The 16240-nt window shown below is 46.5% G+C and overlaps 1 protein-coding gene across 3 annotated transcripts in view; it reads right to left on the bottom strand.

Moving 5' to 3' along the window:
• Positions 1 to 16240, bottom strand: part of IP6K1 (inositol hexakisphosphate kinase 1) — an 84239-nt gene that overhangs the window by 15652 nt on the left and 52347 nt on the right. For all 3 annotated transcript variants that reach the window (XM_038740700.1, XM_038740701.1, XM_038740702.1), the window contains one exon: positions 5890 to 6230. In XM_038740700.1, coding sequence (XP_038596628.1) covers positions 5890 to 6112 — 223 coding nt within the window. In that variant the 5' untranslated portion in view covers positions 6113 to 6230. The remainder of the gene's footprint in view (positions 1 to 5889; positions 6231 to 16240) is intronic.

Below are 16240 nucleotides of genomic sequence, written 5' to 3'. Positions count from 1 at the left end.
GCTTAGTACAGTGCTCTGCACACAGTAAGCGCTCAATAAATATGATTGATTGATTTTCTTCTCTAAACCCCTTACTTCCTCCTTCAGATAGGGCAGATGTGATCTTTTCTGGGGCCTCCTTCAACCATCCATTTCTCCCTGAGTGCTGCTACCTCATCGCCTGCCTCCCGGCCTGTGGCCGAGGAGGTGCAAGGGCAAGAGGGACTCGATGTTCTCTGATTCAACCTAAGTCTTCCTGATTAGCTTTCTCTCTCAGATATCACATTGCCATGTCCCCTCCTGCTGCCCCTCCTAAGCATCTTTCCATCATTAATGTTGTCTAGGCTGAATTTCCCGTTCATTTTTCTGCAGTTTCTAGCATTTGAAGTCCATTGCACCTTCGTTCTTGCTGCCCGGTTGATCAACACTGCTGGTTAAAGCCATGCATTTTATTTTACGGACTGGTCACTGTTCCTTTCTCGATCTTTAAAGAAGAGGCTAAGAGAAGCAGCGTGGCTCAGTGGAAAGAGCACGGGCTTTGGAGTCAGAGGTCATGGGTTCAAATCCCGGCTCCACCACTTGTCAGCTATGTGACTTTGGGCAAGTCACTTCACTTCTCTGTGCCTCAGTTACCTCATCTGTAAAATGGGGATGAAGACTGTGAGCCCCACGTGGGACCCTCTGATCACCTTGTAACCTCCCCAGCGCTTAGAACAGTGCTTTGCACATAGTAAGCGCTTAATAAATGCCATTAAAAAAAAAAAAAAAAAAAACCCAGAGTTATAGAAGGAGCCAAGAAGTAAGAAAGCAAACCATTCTTTGGCTCCCCCTTCCCCTGTCGCCCACTCAAGGTTGGCCAGGAAGCTCCTGCTGTTTTTTCTTCAGGAAGAGAATAAGGCAAATGGGACCTGATGAATAGAGAAGCAGTGTGACCTAGTGGATAGACCACGGGGCTGGGAGTCAGAAGGACCTGGGTTCTAATCCCGGCTCCACCACTTGTCTGCTGTGTCACCTTGGGCAAGTCACTTCACTTCTCTGTGCTTCAGTTCCCTCATCTGTAGAATGGGGATTAAGACTGTGAATCCCATGGGGGGCATGGACCGTGTCCAACCTGATTAGTTGGTACCCACCTTAGCGCTTAGAACAGTGCCTGGCACATGGTAAGCGCTTAACAAATACCATTAAAAATTGAGGGTAGGTGAAGAAGAGTGGGAGAGTTAGAATTCAGGTTAATTATCCTTGTAACTCACTTGGCAGAGAAAGAGCCTGCCTCCACTGTTTCCATTTGCAGTGAAGAACAAAATCCCAGATGTGAGAACCAAAATGTAGAGAATCCCTACTCCCTAGCCCCGGTTCTACTGCAGCAGAATGGGGACCCTCTCCCCACTCTTCCTTACCCATGTCACCTGCTTGGGAGAAGTGGTGAGGACAAGCCTGGTTGATTCCCGGGTCAGCACTGGGGTTTCTCTGGAGCATATATACCCGCCGCCTCCCATGAGGCAGGTCTCCAAGGGAACTTGGAATTTCAGAGCGCTGTGAGGGGAACCAACCTGTGTGTGTTCAGGCTGCCTCCACTTCCTGTATAGTTCCAGGTTTGGTGGCACTGCTTGGGGTTCTGGAAGTCATTCCATCTGAGGTAAGTCTGCCGCACTCTCTCTCAGTGCCACGGCCACCCACTGAGGTGGCATGGAGAGAATGCAGGCTTTAGGCTTTCTGCGAGCTGAAAATATTAGACATCCCCAAAGCTCAGAAGACATAGTATGGATGGGGGGGCCACTGCTTTTAACTGGCACTACATTTGAAGATCAGTATAGTGGCTAATTTCAATCTGCCTGGAGCACATGGATTTATTGGCCAGATGTGACATTTTTTGCTTCCACAAAAAGCTGTGTTGCACCTACATGTATGTAGGCACACCTTTAAGTTTTCTCCCACTGATACCTTTCTTTCCTTCTTTGCCCCTAGCAGACCTTATTGGAAAAAAATAGCTTCAGAAAAAAAAAAGAAGCTTGTCAATTTAATGCCTTTAAATTTCCTTTCAAGAGTCAGTCCTTCCATCCTCTGAGCTGTTTTCTAAATCGGGACCTCTCTGTAAAGTCGGAATGGCTCAGAAATCATTACAGGGAAATCCCAGGGTGAACCCTCAAGAGCAGGGAAAGAAAGGGTGGGAGGAGTGAGGTTTGAAAGGTCAAAGCTCCTCTACCTTTGCCAGATGCTTTCACTGGCACCAGGCAGGATAGCAGGAAAATGCTAATAGGCCTCTATGACAATGCCAGGATGCTACCTCTCCAGCAAAGAGAACCAAAACGCACACATTCCTTGCCCATTGGGCCACCCTGAAAACGTTTTGGGTTGCTCCTGTACCCCAAAACCTCATCTGGTTTTTGTTGCTTCCCTGGCTCTTTTCAGTTCATTTGTGTGTTTCAGGTTATTCCTACCGCATTAACCCTAACCACTTCCCCTTAAGATGCACTGGGCTGCCCTTTGTACAGCTGAATCATATCTGCTCCTATTAATAACTTCTTTCAAACCAAACATAGGTTTGCATCACTTAACAATAATCATGGTGGTGTTTGTTAAGCACTTACTATATGCCAAGAACTGTTTTAAGTTCTACTACTGCTCTGATCACAGTAAGCGCTCAATAAATACGACTGAATGAATGAATGCTAAGCATTACACTAAGTGTTGGGATAGATAAAAGATCAATCAATTGTATTTATTGAGCGCTTACTGTGTGCAGAGCACTGTACTAAGCGCTTGGGAAGTAGAAGTTGGCAACATATAGAGACAATCCCTACCCAACAGTGGGCTCACAGTCTAGAAGGGGGAGACAGAGAACAAAACCAAACATATTAACGAAATAAAATAAATAGGATAGATATGTACAAGTAAAATAGAGTAATAAATATGTACAAACATATATACATGTATACAGGTGATCTGTAAAAGATCATCAGATCAGACACAGACCCCATTCATTCATTCAATCATATTTATTGAGCGCTTACTGTGTGCAGAGCACTGTACTAAGCGCTTGGGAAGTACAAGTTGGCAACATATAGAGACGGTCCCTACCCAACAACGGGCTCGCAGTCTAGAAGGGGGAGACAGACAACAAAACAAAACAAAACATGTGGACAGGTGTCAAGTCATCTATCAGTCTTCAACTGTTCACTCTCCAATGCCTCCTTCCCCACTATTTTCAAATATGCCCATGTCTCCTTTATCCTGAAAAAACTCTCTCTTGACCTCACGGCTCCCTCCAGTTTTCACCCCATCTCCCTTCTACCACTAACGGCTTAGTGAAAAGAGCCCGGGCTTGGGAATCAGAGGAAGTGAGTTCTAATCAGAGGAAGTGAGTTCTAATCCCGGCTCCGCCACTTGTGTGCTGTGTGACCTTGGGCAAGCCGCTTAACTTCTCTGGGCCTCAGTTACATCATCTGTAAAATGGGGATTCAGATTGGGAACCCCACGTGGGACAACCTGATTACCTTGTATCTACCCCAGCGCGTAGAACAGCGCTTGGCACATAGTAAGCGCTTAACAAATACCATAATTAGTATTATTAGTATTCCTCTCCAAACTCCTTGAACGAGTTGTTGACACCCGCTGTCTCAAATTCCTCTCCTCCAGTTCTCTCCTTGACCCCCTCCAATCTGCCTTCCCTTCCCTTTACTCCAACAAAACCTCCCTTTCAAAAGTCACCGACGATTTCTTTCTTGCGAAATCTAGCGGCCTCTACTCTATCCTAATCCTCAAAGTCGCAGCTGTCTTCAACACTGTGGACCAGTAAGGCTCAATAAATACCGCTGATCGATTGATAGCCCATTCATCAGCAATATCATCTTCCGATATGTGAACCAAGTGGCTCATTCTTGATTCGCCTGTTTTTTTCTTTGATAGTCTTCAGCCATTTTGTTTATTTCTGAGAAAGAATGCATAATTCTGCCTCACGGTCAGGAAACTGATTATAGCAACAGAGAAAAATTGAGGCTGATTAACCACAGTTGTTTTAAACAGTGCAATTTAGAAGAATTCCCTCTACACATCATAGGGAGAGAATTCTGTCGATAAAATAAGGTCATAAAATGAACGGGTAAGTTACAGTGTCACTGAAATGGCAATGTATGATGGATAATGCAAATTTCAGTAAAAAATGTTGCCGCTTGCCACAAACATATATTTGCTCTCTTTATGCTACAAAAAGTCAGTCTGAAAGATTGTGCTTTTCACTTCTGGATGCATCAACATTAGTTGGAAAAATAAAGCCAAACACATGTGAAAGCTATCTCAGTTTGTTGGAGCTGTTTAAAGTGGAGGGAGAGACAGAGAGACAGAGAAGGGGTGGGGGAGGGTTGTGTGTGTGTTTTATGGTATTTGTTAAACACTTACTGTATGCTAAGCACTGTTCTAAGTGCTGAGGTAGATTAGGTTGGATGCAGTCCCTGTCCCGTATTGGGCCCACAGTCTTCATCTCCATTTTACAGATGAGGTAACTGAGGCACGGAGAAGTGACATTCCTTGACCAAGGTCACACAACAGACAAATGGCGGAGTCAGGATTAGAACCCAGGTCCTCCTGACTCCCAGGCCTGTGCTCTATACACTAGTCCATGTTGCTTCATAAATGCTGTAATTAATTGATCAAGCAATGGGATTCATTGAACACTTACTGAGTGCAGAGCACTGTAGTAAGTGCTTGGGAGCATACAATTCAAAAGAGTTGGTAGCCACATTCCCTGCTCACAACACAATGTGACGGAATAGCAAGGGAAACAGCCACAACTTGTCTGCTGTGTGACCTTGGACAAGTCACTTCAGTTCCCTCATGTGCAAAATGGGGATCGAGACTGTGAGCCCCACATGGGACAGGGACTGTGTCCGACCCAATTTGCTTGTATTTACCCTAGCGCTCAGCACAGTGCCCAGCACATAGTAAGCATTTAACAAATACCGTCATTATTATTCTCTGTATCTCAGTTACCTTATCTGTAAAATGGGAATTGAGACTGTGAGCCCCACACGGGACGGGGACTGCGTCCAACCCAATTAGCTTGTGTCCATCCCAGCGCTTAGTTCAGTGCCCGGAAAATAGTAAGCTCTTACCAAATACCATTATTATTATTATTATTATTATTATTATTATTATTATTATTATTCTCTGTGTCTCAATTCCCTCATTTGTAAAATGGGAATTGAGACTGTGAGCCCCACATGGGACTGGGACTGTGTCCAACCCGATTTTCTCGTATCCACCCCAGCGCTTAGTACAGTGCCTGACACATAGCAAGTGCTTAACAAGTACTAGAATTATTATTATTATAATCGATCAGAGGTGTTACGCATGTTTCTCGGCCAGAAGGTTGTGTACTCACAGGGCTTGCAGTCTCAGTAGGAGGGAGAACAGAATATTGAATCCCCATTCTACAGATGAGGAAAAGGAGGCCCAGAAAAATGAAGTGATTTGCCCAAAGTCATCGGGAAGCAGCATGACCTAGTGGAAAGAGCATGGGCCTGGAAGTAGGAAGGGCCTGGGTTCTAATCCCAGCTCTGCCACTTGTCTGCTGTGTGACCTTGGGCAAGTCATTTCACTTCCTCTGTGCCTCAATTTCCTCATCTGTAAAATGGGGATTAAGACTGTGAGCCCCATCTGGGACAGGGACTGTGTCCAACCCGATTATCTTGTATCTACCCCAGTGCTTAGTTCAGTGACTGGCGCATAGTAAGCACTTAACAAATATCATCATTTTTTTAAATTTTTTTTTTTTAAAGGCACAGCTGGGATTCAAAGCCAGGTCCTCTGGCTCCCAGGCCTGGGCTCTTTTCACTAGGCCACACCTGGCTTCCCTTACCATCAAATGAAGCATCAGCAAGGTGCTCCCAGCTGGTGAGGCTGGACGGGGCTTACCTTTGTATTCAGGCGTGAATTCCTTCATTTCCGGGGGAAGAGACTCATAGAAGCGCTGTTCTCGGGAGATGAGGGGCTTGCAGACGGTGTGGTCGTCGTAGCGCATCATGCTGCTGTGGCCGCCCACTTGGTGGATGAAGGGCTCTAGGAGGACTCCCCGGTCTCCAGCTCGACTTGCGTTCTTGCCATACTTCCCCACTTCCATGGTTTGACAAACACACATCGCGTTGGGGGCCTGTCACACGCTGGGGGCCGAGGGAGCAGTGCATGGGCCACCAGATAGGAGGATCTGGGCTAGCAGAAAGCCAAAGCTGAGTGCTTGCTTGAATTTGTCTCCTTTTCTGCAGGGGATAGATAGAGAAAGGAGGGAGAACAGGGAGAGTCATCAGTCAGTCAAGGATTAACAGTATCAAGCAAGAAACAGACTAAATCTCCCAGAAATTCGAGGGTCTCTCATATGCAAGGGCGCCTCCAAACTCTCAGTGCATCTAACCCAGCAAGTTTTTTCATCCTCCCAATTCCCTCCCACATCACCTGCTCTTCGTAGCACTTCTGGCTTGCCAAAAGCACTTGGTAGCCCACAGAAGATATTTTGAAGCCTTGAAAATGCTCCCTTCCTCCATGTGTTTCGTTTCTAAAGAACAAGAGGTCCGAAAGAAGAGGAAGTCCACACAGGAGCCGGTCGGTTCAGTTTCATTCATAGTGCCCGGCCCTCGGTCAAAGTCTTCTCGGGGCCGCTCAGAGAAAGACCCTGTCTGACAATTCGGGGCTGCAAACTCACCAAATTTACCCTTCTCTTCACCACAACTTTCCCTTACTGGGGTTGTCAAGGCCCTAGAGAGAGAGAAGTAGCTCGTTTCTATTTTGTGGAATGAACCAAAATATGGTTCCCCTTTTAAAGAGGAACTTGAGTTTAAGATCTTCCCCTTGATTAGCTTCATATTTACAGCTACTGATTTATAGCCACTTCCTGTAACACTGCAATTTGTCAAGTTAGCATAATGGCTCTCTCTCTCTCTTTCCCTCGCTCTTTCCCTCACACTCATTCTCGCGCTCTGTCTCTGTTCATTCAGTTTTACCACAAAACAGTGGGGTGAGGGGAGACAGGAGAGAGAATCAACACCATGACCTTCAGCTGCCCATCACAAAACACTTTGCTGTCATGAGGCAAATTTTCTCCCCCACAGAGTTCAAAACATTCACAACCTCAGCACCTCTGTGAATCCGAGAGTAGGCAAGTTAATACCAGACAGGGGAGCTGAAGGAGAGAGGGAGGAAAATTGGCCCTTTCAGGGGTTTGGGGCATAACCAGAGTCCTGACTCTCCAAACACTTGGCTCCAGCTTTTAAGTCATTTGACCCCTGCCATTTCCCCTTTTGAGTCTGTTTATTGTTAGAGTGTACTCTCCCAAGCGCTTAGTACAGTGCTTTGTACACAGTAAGCGCTCAATAAATACGAATGAATCAATTAGAGGATAGGCAAAAGGAAAATGCCACACAAATCACTAACAAGATACACTTATAAGGACGTGGGAACATGGGTTAAAGTGGGAAATTATTGAGGAAGCTCTGCATTCTGAATAGTGCTTATCTGCACTTTTTTAATGGTACTTGTTAAGCACTTACTATGTGTCATATACTATTTTAAGTGCTGTGGTGGATATGTAGGTTGGACACAGGCCCTGTCCCACATGGGGCTCACAGTCTAAGCAGGAGGGAGAACAGGTATTTAATCCCTATTTTACAGCTGAGGAAACAGGCACAAAGAAGTTAAGTGATTAGCCCAAGGTTACACTACAAGCAATTGGCAAAGCTAGGATTAGAACCCGGGTCTTCTGACTCCCAGCCACGCTGCTTCTCTTTCAGAGCAAAAAAGGAGTTTCCCCTCTTCACCACAAATGATGGACCGAGTGATGTCAAGACAGGCCTTTTAAGATGGAAGCCCCACCTCCATCGCATGCCCTAAACTTAAGGAGCCAGAGAAAATGGATTTGAATCCGGGATAACTTATGGTTCTCCCCTGAGGCTTCCTGATAAAGAAAACTCAATTCAGTTTTTTAACACATGGAGGGGGTGTGGGACATATAGGTTCTCATGGCAAGGGGGTGCAATATGAAATTAATGGGATATACAAGTTTCCTTTGCTAACCAGGGTTTTCCCAAACCTGGTTTTAAGAATCCAGGCTCAATTCTCAGTATTCCTTTTTGGCTACCACAGTAAACAGTTCTGAATGGCCATGGTTTTCCTGGGCCACCACCTCCCCATTACTGGAAGCCAGCAGAGACTGAGTCTGGCATCGCATTAGACTTCTCCAACATTCTAACAAGTTGTTAAGTCTCTTAACTTCTCTGTCCCTCCATTTCCTCATCTATAAAATGGGGACTAAATAGCAGTTCTCCCCCCTGTGAGCCCCGTACGGGACAGAGATTGTATCTGACCTGATGATACTGTATCTGCCCCAATGCTTAGTATAGTGATTGGCACATAGTAAGTGCTTAGCAAACATCACAATTATTATGGTTACTTTTTATTGTTAGGCCAATGGCAGTATGCTGTAACTCCTTAAGCAGAGGGATTGCATCTAGCAGCTCTATTATATTGTACTTTCAGCACTTAGTACAGTGTTCTGCACACCATAAGCACTCAAATACCACTGATTGATTAACTGATACTCAAGGAACTGAATTCTAATGGCTTAATGTTCACTATTAAGTTTGCCAGTAACAGTGAACTTTAAACAGTGACAAAAATCCACCGTTTCCAAAAGTTTACTGATAACATGACCTTTAGACAGATATAATTAAATTCCCTGTGTATTGCCATTGATCCACTGATCCAATGTCTGAAAAGCACAATGTAACTTGAAACTGGCTTAGAATGCCTGTTTGTATTCTACCACCTTGAAAGTCACCTGGTGGAAAATCCCTACTAACCCCCTTTATTTCATTTGCCTTTGGTCTTACCAACCAAGGGTATTTTCAGCAACCTAGTGTCCTTTAGTTGGCAAGAGAAAACTTTAAATGGAAATTTGGCAAGGAGAAGCATTTTCGACTGGCCACAAGAGGTCATTGTTTCCAAAGCTGTAGCCCGCAGTTGAAGAAAGGGGGAAAAAAATGTAGGGAGAGGTAAAGGGAAGTGAAAGGGGGTGGTGATATCAATACCAGATGATAGATACACAAACCCAACGATGCTTGTGCAAGACCAGAAGCATAGGCCAGGGAATTGGAAGGACCTGGGTTCTAATTCCGGCTCTACTACACCTGCTGTGACCTTGGGCAAGTCACTTCACTTCTCTAGAGAAGCAGCATGGCCTAGCGGCAAGAGTATGGGCTTGAGAGGCAGAGGACGCGGGGTCCAATCCCGCCTCCACCACTTGTCTGCTGTGTGATCTTGGGCAAGTCACTTCATTTCTCTGTGCCTCAGTTACCTCATCTGTCAAATGGGGATTAAGACTGTGAGCCCCACGTGGGACAACCAGATTACCCTGTATCTACCCCAGCGCTTAGAACAGCACTTGGCACGTAGTAAGTGCTTAACAAATACCATTATTATTATTATTCTCTGTGCCTCCGTTACCTCGCCTGTAAAGTGAGGCTTAAGACTGTGAACCTCATGTGGAAAATGGACTCTGTCCAACCTGATTAGCTTGTATCTACCCCAGCACTTAGTACAGTGCCTGGCACATACTAAGCACTAACGAATACCAGAAAAAAAAAGAACTACCCAAAACCTGGAGGGGAGGAACATATTATTTTTGGAGGTAAGGAGCATTTCCCTATTTCCTTGGCAATCGGGAGACCTGGGCTCCTGTCCCGGTTCTGCCTGTAGCTGGTCTATGTGGGTCAAGACTGCACATGCACTTCACGATGTGCTGCTCCCTTGCCCACCTTCTCACTGGTTGCACTCAGTGCCCCAGTGGGAACGCGACCAAAAGGGATGAGAGACGGCGAATGGCACTGGGCAAGCCACTGGAACTACAATCAGTTTCTCTGCATGGGTTCTCCGTCATTTCTGACAGGAGAATAGACCGACCTGCTACACTGTAAGCTCCTTGGGGGCAGGGATCATGTCTACTAATTCTATTGTACTCTCCCAAATTCTTAGGACAGTGCTCTGCACTACAGGTGCGCCATAAAGATTCCATCAACATCATTACCCTCATTATCAACATCATCGTCACCAGGACCATCATCATTCTGAACAATTACATTACTCGGAGAAGTCCTAGAGCTAGGTCAGGGTCAGGATCATGGCTGGGCATTTCAGAACCCCATGGGCAAACACCCATATGATGGCTCTCTCCCCTCCCACAGTCCATTGGAAAGTGGCAGCAATAGTTTGGGGAGAGTTATGTTCATGCAAACAGCAACTGCAGCATCTTTCTTCTCCTCGCTCCTCTGGAACCTGGGGTCTGCCTTCCCTTCTTCCTCCACCTAGCCAGGAGCTGAGGCAGCAGTTATGAGGGGAGAGAGTGGTATTGAGAGGGGCACGGAGATTATTAATTAGCATCCTTACCCGCCCTACACCTGTAGATTTGCCCAACTATTCGTCTTGGACCCGCAATGACAATTTACACTCCTGTCCCAACCTACAACTTGAGGGAAGCAGCGTGGCCTAGTGAATAGAGCATGGGTCTGAGAGTCAGAAGGAACTGGGTTTTAGTCCTGACTCCGCCTCTTGTCTGCTGTGTGACCTTGGGCAAGTCACATCACTTCTCCAGGCCTCAGTTACCTCATCTGTAAAATGGGAATTAAGACTGTGAGCCCCATGTGGGACAGGGACTGTGTCCAACCTGATCACCTTGTATTTACCCCAGCGCTTAGAACAGTGCCTGGCACACAGTAAGCACTTAACAAATATCATAAAAAAACTTTCTGTAGGTGCCCGTGCATGGAATTAATTGTGGGTTTTGCAAGTTTTCACAGCATGACGACTGCCTACGTGCCCCCCAGTGAATTTCTTCTCCCAGGTTATCAGTGGCCCTTCTGACCACTCTATCATCCTTCCCTGGGGACAGAGTGCTGCATGTAAGCCGGGACAGGAGAGGGTGGGTTGGGCTGCTCTGGGGCTAGAAGGAGGGAAAAGAGGAAGAAAAGGAGAGAAAGAGAGGAGCAGCCTCAATATGAGCACGGCTTACTGAGGGCACCTGATGGCTCAGCAGTTACTCATTCTTTGAATGTGAGGGAACTTACCTGCATCTAGCACAAATTGCCTAACCCGACCCACAACTTTGCCACAGGTAACTGCAGGTCAGGTCAAGTAACCTACATTCACGCTTCCTTCTCCAGCCCAGACTTCCCCGCTGCCCAGATCATTTTTCTAAAACGGTGTTCTGTGCACGTCTCCTGACTCCTCGGAATCCTCTAACAGTTGCCCATCCATCTCTCCACCCAATAGAAATACCTCAGCATTGGTTTTAAGGTGCTAAATCAGCTCTCTCTTTCCTACCTAATTTCGCTGCTCTCAAGCCAACCTACTCACTGTGCCTCTCTCTCTCACCATGGGACTCTTGCTCCCGCTCTCTCTTTTGTCTGGAAATCCCTCTCTGTTCACATTTGCCAGACCAATGCTTTCCCCATCTTCAAAGTCCTCCTGAAATCACATCCCCTCCAGGCAGCCTTCCCTGATTCACCTCTCATCTCCCCACCCTAATTATGCCTGTTACCACTCCACATCCCCTAAGCACTTGTGCACTCACACTTCCCAACCCACACCCACAATAACACTTAATATACATATCTTTAAACTCAGTTGCTTCCACTTACCTGTAATTTATTTTGGTGTCTGTCTCCCTTGATGCATTGTAAACTCCTTGAAGGCAGGGATCATGTCTACTAACTCTATTGTAATTTCTCAAGTGCTTAATAGAGTGCTCTGCAGAGGAAGTGCTCAATTAATACTATTGATTGATTATCCTCGTACAAAGCAGTGCAGTTGGCTAATGGAGGTGGGCTAGACCAAGTAAGCTAGCTCTGCTCATTTCTTTTTTATATAGAAAAAAATGAAGAGAAATAAAATCCCCATTTTACAGTTGAGGTAACTGAGGCACAGAGCAGTGAAGTGACTTGTCCATGGTCACACAGCAGACAGGTGGTGGAGCTGGGATTAGAACCCAGGTCCTCTGACTCTCAGGCCCAGGTTCTTTCCACTAGGCCGCACCGCTTCTCTAACAGGATGTTGCTCAGGCTGTGGTGGAAGCCACCTATGATGGAATGGGCTTGAATCCATTCCTTGGAGGGTGAATCCCGCTTCCCTCATAATAGACACGACTGCAGTCAACCAGTCGTTCCACTCACTGACCTCATGGAGATGCCTTACCCCACCAAACTGAACTGTTTACCAGCCCTGAAGGCCTTGGAAAGACTGGGTTAATAATGGCATTTAGGGTGTGACAAGAAATCACCCCTTGGAACTCCGGAAAACATATGGGCAAGCTCATCACCTGACTGAGCTGAAAACTGCAGCTTGGCTTGGGAAGAAGTCCAGCATTAGTTGTCCTTGAGTTACACAGTCTGGGATGGGGGAAGACCAGGACTCAAGTGGATCAATGTCCCAAGGTTGGAACAAGAGAGAGAACTGCATCCACTTCTCAGACTAGGTGACCCTGATGGTAAGTTTCTTACCAGCATAATCTTGGGCACATTGCTGGCATTCTTGGTCTGTCCATCGTCACCTACCTTGGGCTAGAAGTATTGGCCAATCTGGATGTGGTATTCAGCCTCTGTTCTGAATGATTAGTGCCGATTGCCTTCTGGGTGGATCAGACAGGCAACTCCAAACCTGCAGTGGCTAGATTACACTTTTGCCTAGCTCAGAGAGGGGCTACCACTTGGTCTCTTAACTTCCCCAGGACCATGGCCATTTGGGGAGAAGGTGGAAAGGTGGGAAGGGGGCCCCACATTAAAACTTCCAATCTAATAGGGCAGTGTGAAAGTGCAGCAATCTTGCTGTTCTTCCTGCGCATGGGGTCCTGGAGCAGAAGACAACTTACTCGGAATTCTCCAGGGAGGCAAACAGATGGATCAACAGCTGGTCTTCTCTAATCATTAAACTGCTCTGGTGCAAACAGAGGACTGAGGAACCCCCTTTCTAAGGATCCAGCACCTCCCACCTCCGTTTATCCACCGACATTTTCTCCTTCCTTAGCAGATAATTGGTGGGAAAGCCCAGTTTCACACTTGTCGAGACTTCAGGCAGAGGGCTCTAAAAGTGGGCTCCTCTTGCTTGTTTAGGATGCTTGACTAAGAGAAGCAGCATGGCTCAGTAGAAAGAGTGCAAGCTTGGGAGTCAGAGGTCATGGGTTTGAATCCTGGCTCCGCCACTTAGCTGTGTGACCCTGGGCAAGCCACTTAACTTCTCTGTGCCTCAGTTACCTCATCTGTAAAATGGGGATTACGACTGTGAGCCCCACATGGGACAACCTGATCACCTTGTATCCCCCCAGCGCTTAGAACAGTGCTTCGCACATAGTAAGCGCTTAACCAATACCATCATTATTATTGTCCAGGGATAAGGATGGACTTGAGACCTTTAAGTATCCCTCTTCTCTCCATAACATCTTTGTGCTGCCTAACCTTGAGGAGAGACCGTATGTTCCCTGTGTCTTCAGAATCCCCAAACTGAACTCCCCTGTCCTTCAGGGAGGCACCTGTGGTCAGCAGGACTAGCACGACCTGAGTAGTAGTAGCGTGGCCTAGTGGAAAGAGCACAGGCTTGGGAGTCAGAGGACCTGGGTTCTAATCTTGGCTCCACCAGTTGTCTGTTGTGTGACCTTGGGCAAATCACTTCACTTCTGTGGCTCCTCCAGTTGTCTGCTCTGTGACTTTGGGCAAGTCACTTCACTTTTCTGACCCTCAGTTACCTCAACTGTAAAATGGGGATTAAGACTGTGAGCCCTATGTGGGACAGGGACTGTGTCCAACCTGATTACCTTGTACCTACCCTAGTGCTTAGAATAGTGCTTGGCACATAGTAAGCGCTTAACAAATACCATTAGCACTGGTAGTAGTCATAATGGTAGTAATAGTATTTAGTAAGTGCTTACTCTCTGCAGAGCACTGTACTAAGAGCTGGGAAAGAATACACAGTTGGGAATTAGACATGGTCCAGGTCACCTTGTAATACATTTTCTCTTAAGGACTAACTATGGGTTCTGCAGGTTTCCAGACCGCCCCAGACTTTGAAAGTAAGGGGTTTTGAAGCCTCCCTCTAGAGGTTGAGCCAAGAGAAGGATGAGCTGTGGCTCCCCTTAAAGTCCAGGGCACAGCGTGTGAGAATGACCCCGGTGCTGCTTTACTGTAATTGCCCAGAGCGCCCTAAATGAAGTCCAGACCTTTTTTGAGAAGATCAGTTTAGACCTGGAAATATTTAACTTGAAGCCGGCCACAGTGTGGTTCAGATCCTTTAGATGAAAGCCACGGAGGCATTCCTCATTAGCCAATCATCCAGCTAAAGGATAACGTGAAACCCTGGCTCTTTGAATCAGGCACTCACTGGGCAAAAGTGAGCCCCAAGCCAAATGGGGATTGAGACTGTGAGTCCCACATGGGACAGAGACCGTGTCCAATCTGAGCTTCTCGTATCCACCCCAGCACTTAGTACAGTGCCTGGCACATAGTAGGTGCTTAGCAAATACCATAATAATAATAATCATTATTATTATTATTAAAAAGGGATCATAGTTGGCCTGGAAACATTCAGAATGGATAGGAGTGTGGAGGATGTTGTCATCCATGTCAAGGGTGTATGGCCAGTTGCTAGGGCAATGCCTGGGGGGAAAGGGGCAGCCCTCGCTTTCAAGGATACCACTTTGAATTTTCCAATGGCTTTGTGCAAACTTTGTGCAAACTGAGCTCTCCAAAGTATAAGTTAAAGGGCCACCTCATTTTTGAGGGATGAAGGAGAGGAGGAATAGAAATCTCCCCTCTCTAAAGCTGGCATGGCCTCTGTTATTGTATTTGTTAAGTGTTTACTACGTGTCAAGCACTGTCCTAAACCCTGGGGTATATCCAAGTTAGTCAGGTCAGACACAGACCCTGTCCCAGCTGGGGCTCACAGCCTTAGTAGGAGGGATAAAAGATATTTAATCCCCATTTTACAGTTGAGGAAACTGGGGCCCAGAGAAGTTAAGTGATTTGCCCAAGGTCACATAGCAAGCAATTGGCAGATCCACCATTAGAACCCAGGTCCTATGTCTCCCAGGCCCACGCTCTTTCCACTAGGCCATGCTGTTTCTCAGCCTCTACTAACCATTTTCCAACATCGTGGGCCTTCAGAATCAAGTGGTGGTCATGGATATTTTGATCACTAGGCATATTTATGACCACCCAATATGCCTCGGGAGATTAGCAGATAGGTCGCTAGAGGGGAACAGCAAAATGGCCGGTGATCATGATATATGTTGTTGCCAATGACATAAGAGGAGTAGGCAAGGAGGTCCTGGTGGAGAAGCAGTGTGACAACGACAAGAGCACGGGCTTGGGAGTCAGAAGTCATGGGTTCTAATGCCAGCTCTGCCCCTTGTCAGCTGTGTGACTTTGGGCAAGTCACTTTTACTTCTCTGTGCCTCAGTTGCCTCATCTGTAAAATGGGGATTTAAGACTGTGAGCCCCACCTGGGACAATCTGATTACCTTGTATCTACCCCAGCGCTTAGAACAGTGCTTGGCAAATAGTAAGCGCTTAACAAATATCATTATTTATTATTATTATTATTATTATTAAATGTAAGTTATTAGACAAGACTGAGACCAGGACCCCCTACGATAGCAATCTTAGAAATGCTGTCAATTCTCCAAAGGTATACAGATATTCTGAGTCTCAGGGCATTGATAATAACAATAATAATGATGGTATTTGTTAAGCCCTTACTATGTGCCAAGTACTGTGAGACGATGGTGCTGATCCCATTTAGATCCATGAAAAACTGGGGATCTCATTGGGACAAGTGGACTCTAAACAGAAGGGCAAAGGAGTGTTGGGGGAGGGGGGGCATAAGGGGAAGTCGGGGAAGTCGGGGAGGAAGCTACCTGGAAGGAAACAAATAGAAGGACTCGCTAGGTTGTATGCTCCTTGAGGTCAGGGATGTGCCCAACTGCTCTACTGTACTCTCCCAAGAATTTAGCACAATGCTGTGAACAGAGTAAGCGCTCGATCGTCTGATCCACCAGGACATGTGAGGGACCACTAGTCTGCCCAACAAATGGGGAAGCTGGCAGATGTGCAAATCAGCAAAATAGCAAAACACAAGTACGCAAATGTTTCCATACTAACTGTGGCAAGCTAAAGCAGTACGACCTAGGGGTTAGATCACAGCCCTGGGAGTCAGAAGGACCTGGGTTCTAATGCCGGCT

Source organism: Tachyglossus aculeatus, chromosome X1, assembly GCF_015852505.1.
Source record: "Tachyglossus aculeatus isolate mTacAcu1 chromosome X1, mTacAcu1.pri, whole genome shotgun sequence".
NCBI lineage: Eukaryota > Metazoa > Chordata > Mammalia > Monotremata > Tachyglossidae > Tachyglossus > Tachyglossus aculeatus.
This window is presented reverse-complemented; position numbering and strand designations above follow the sequence as displayed.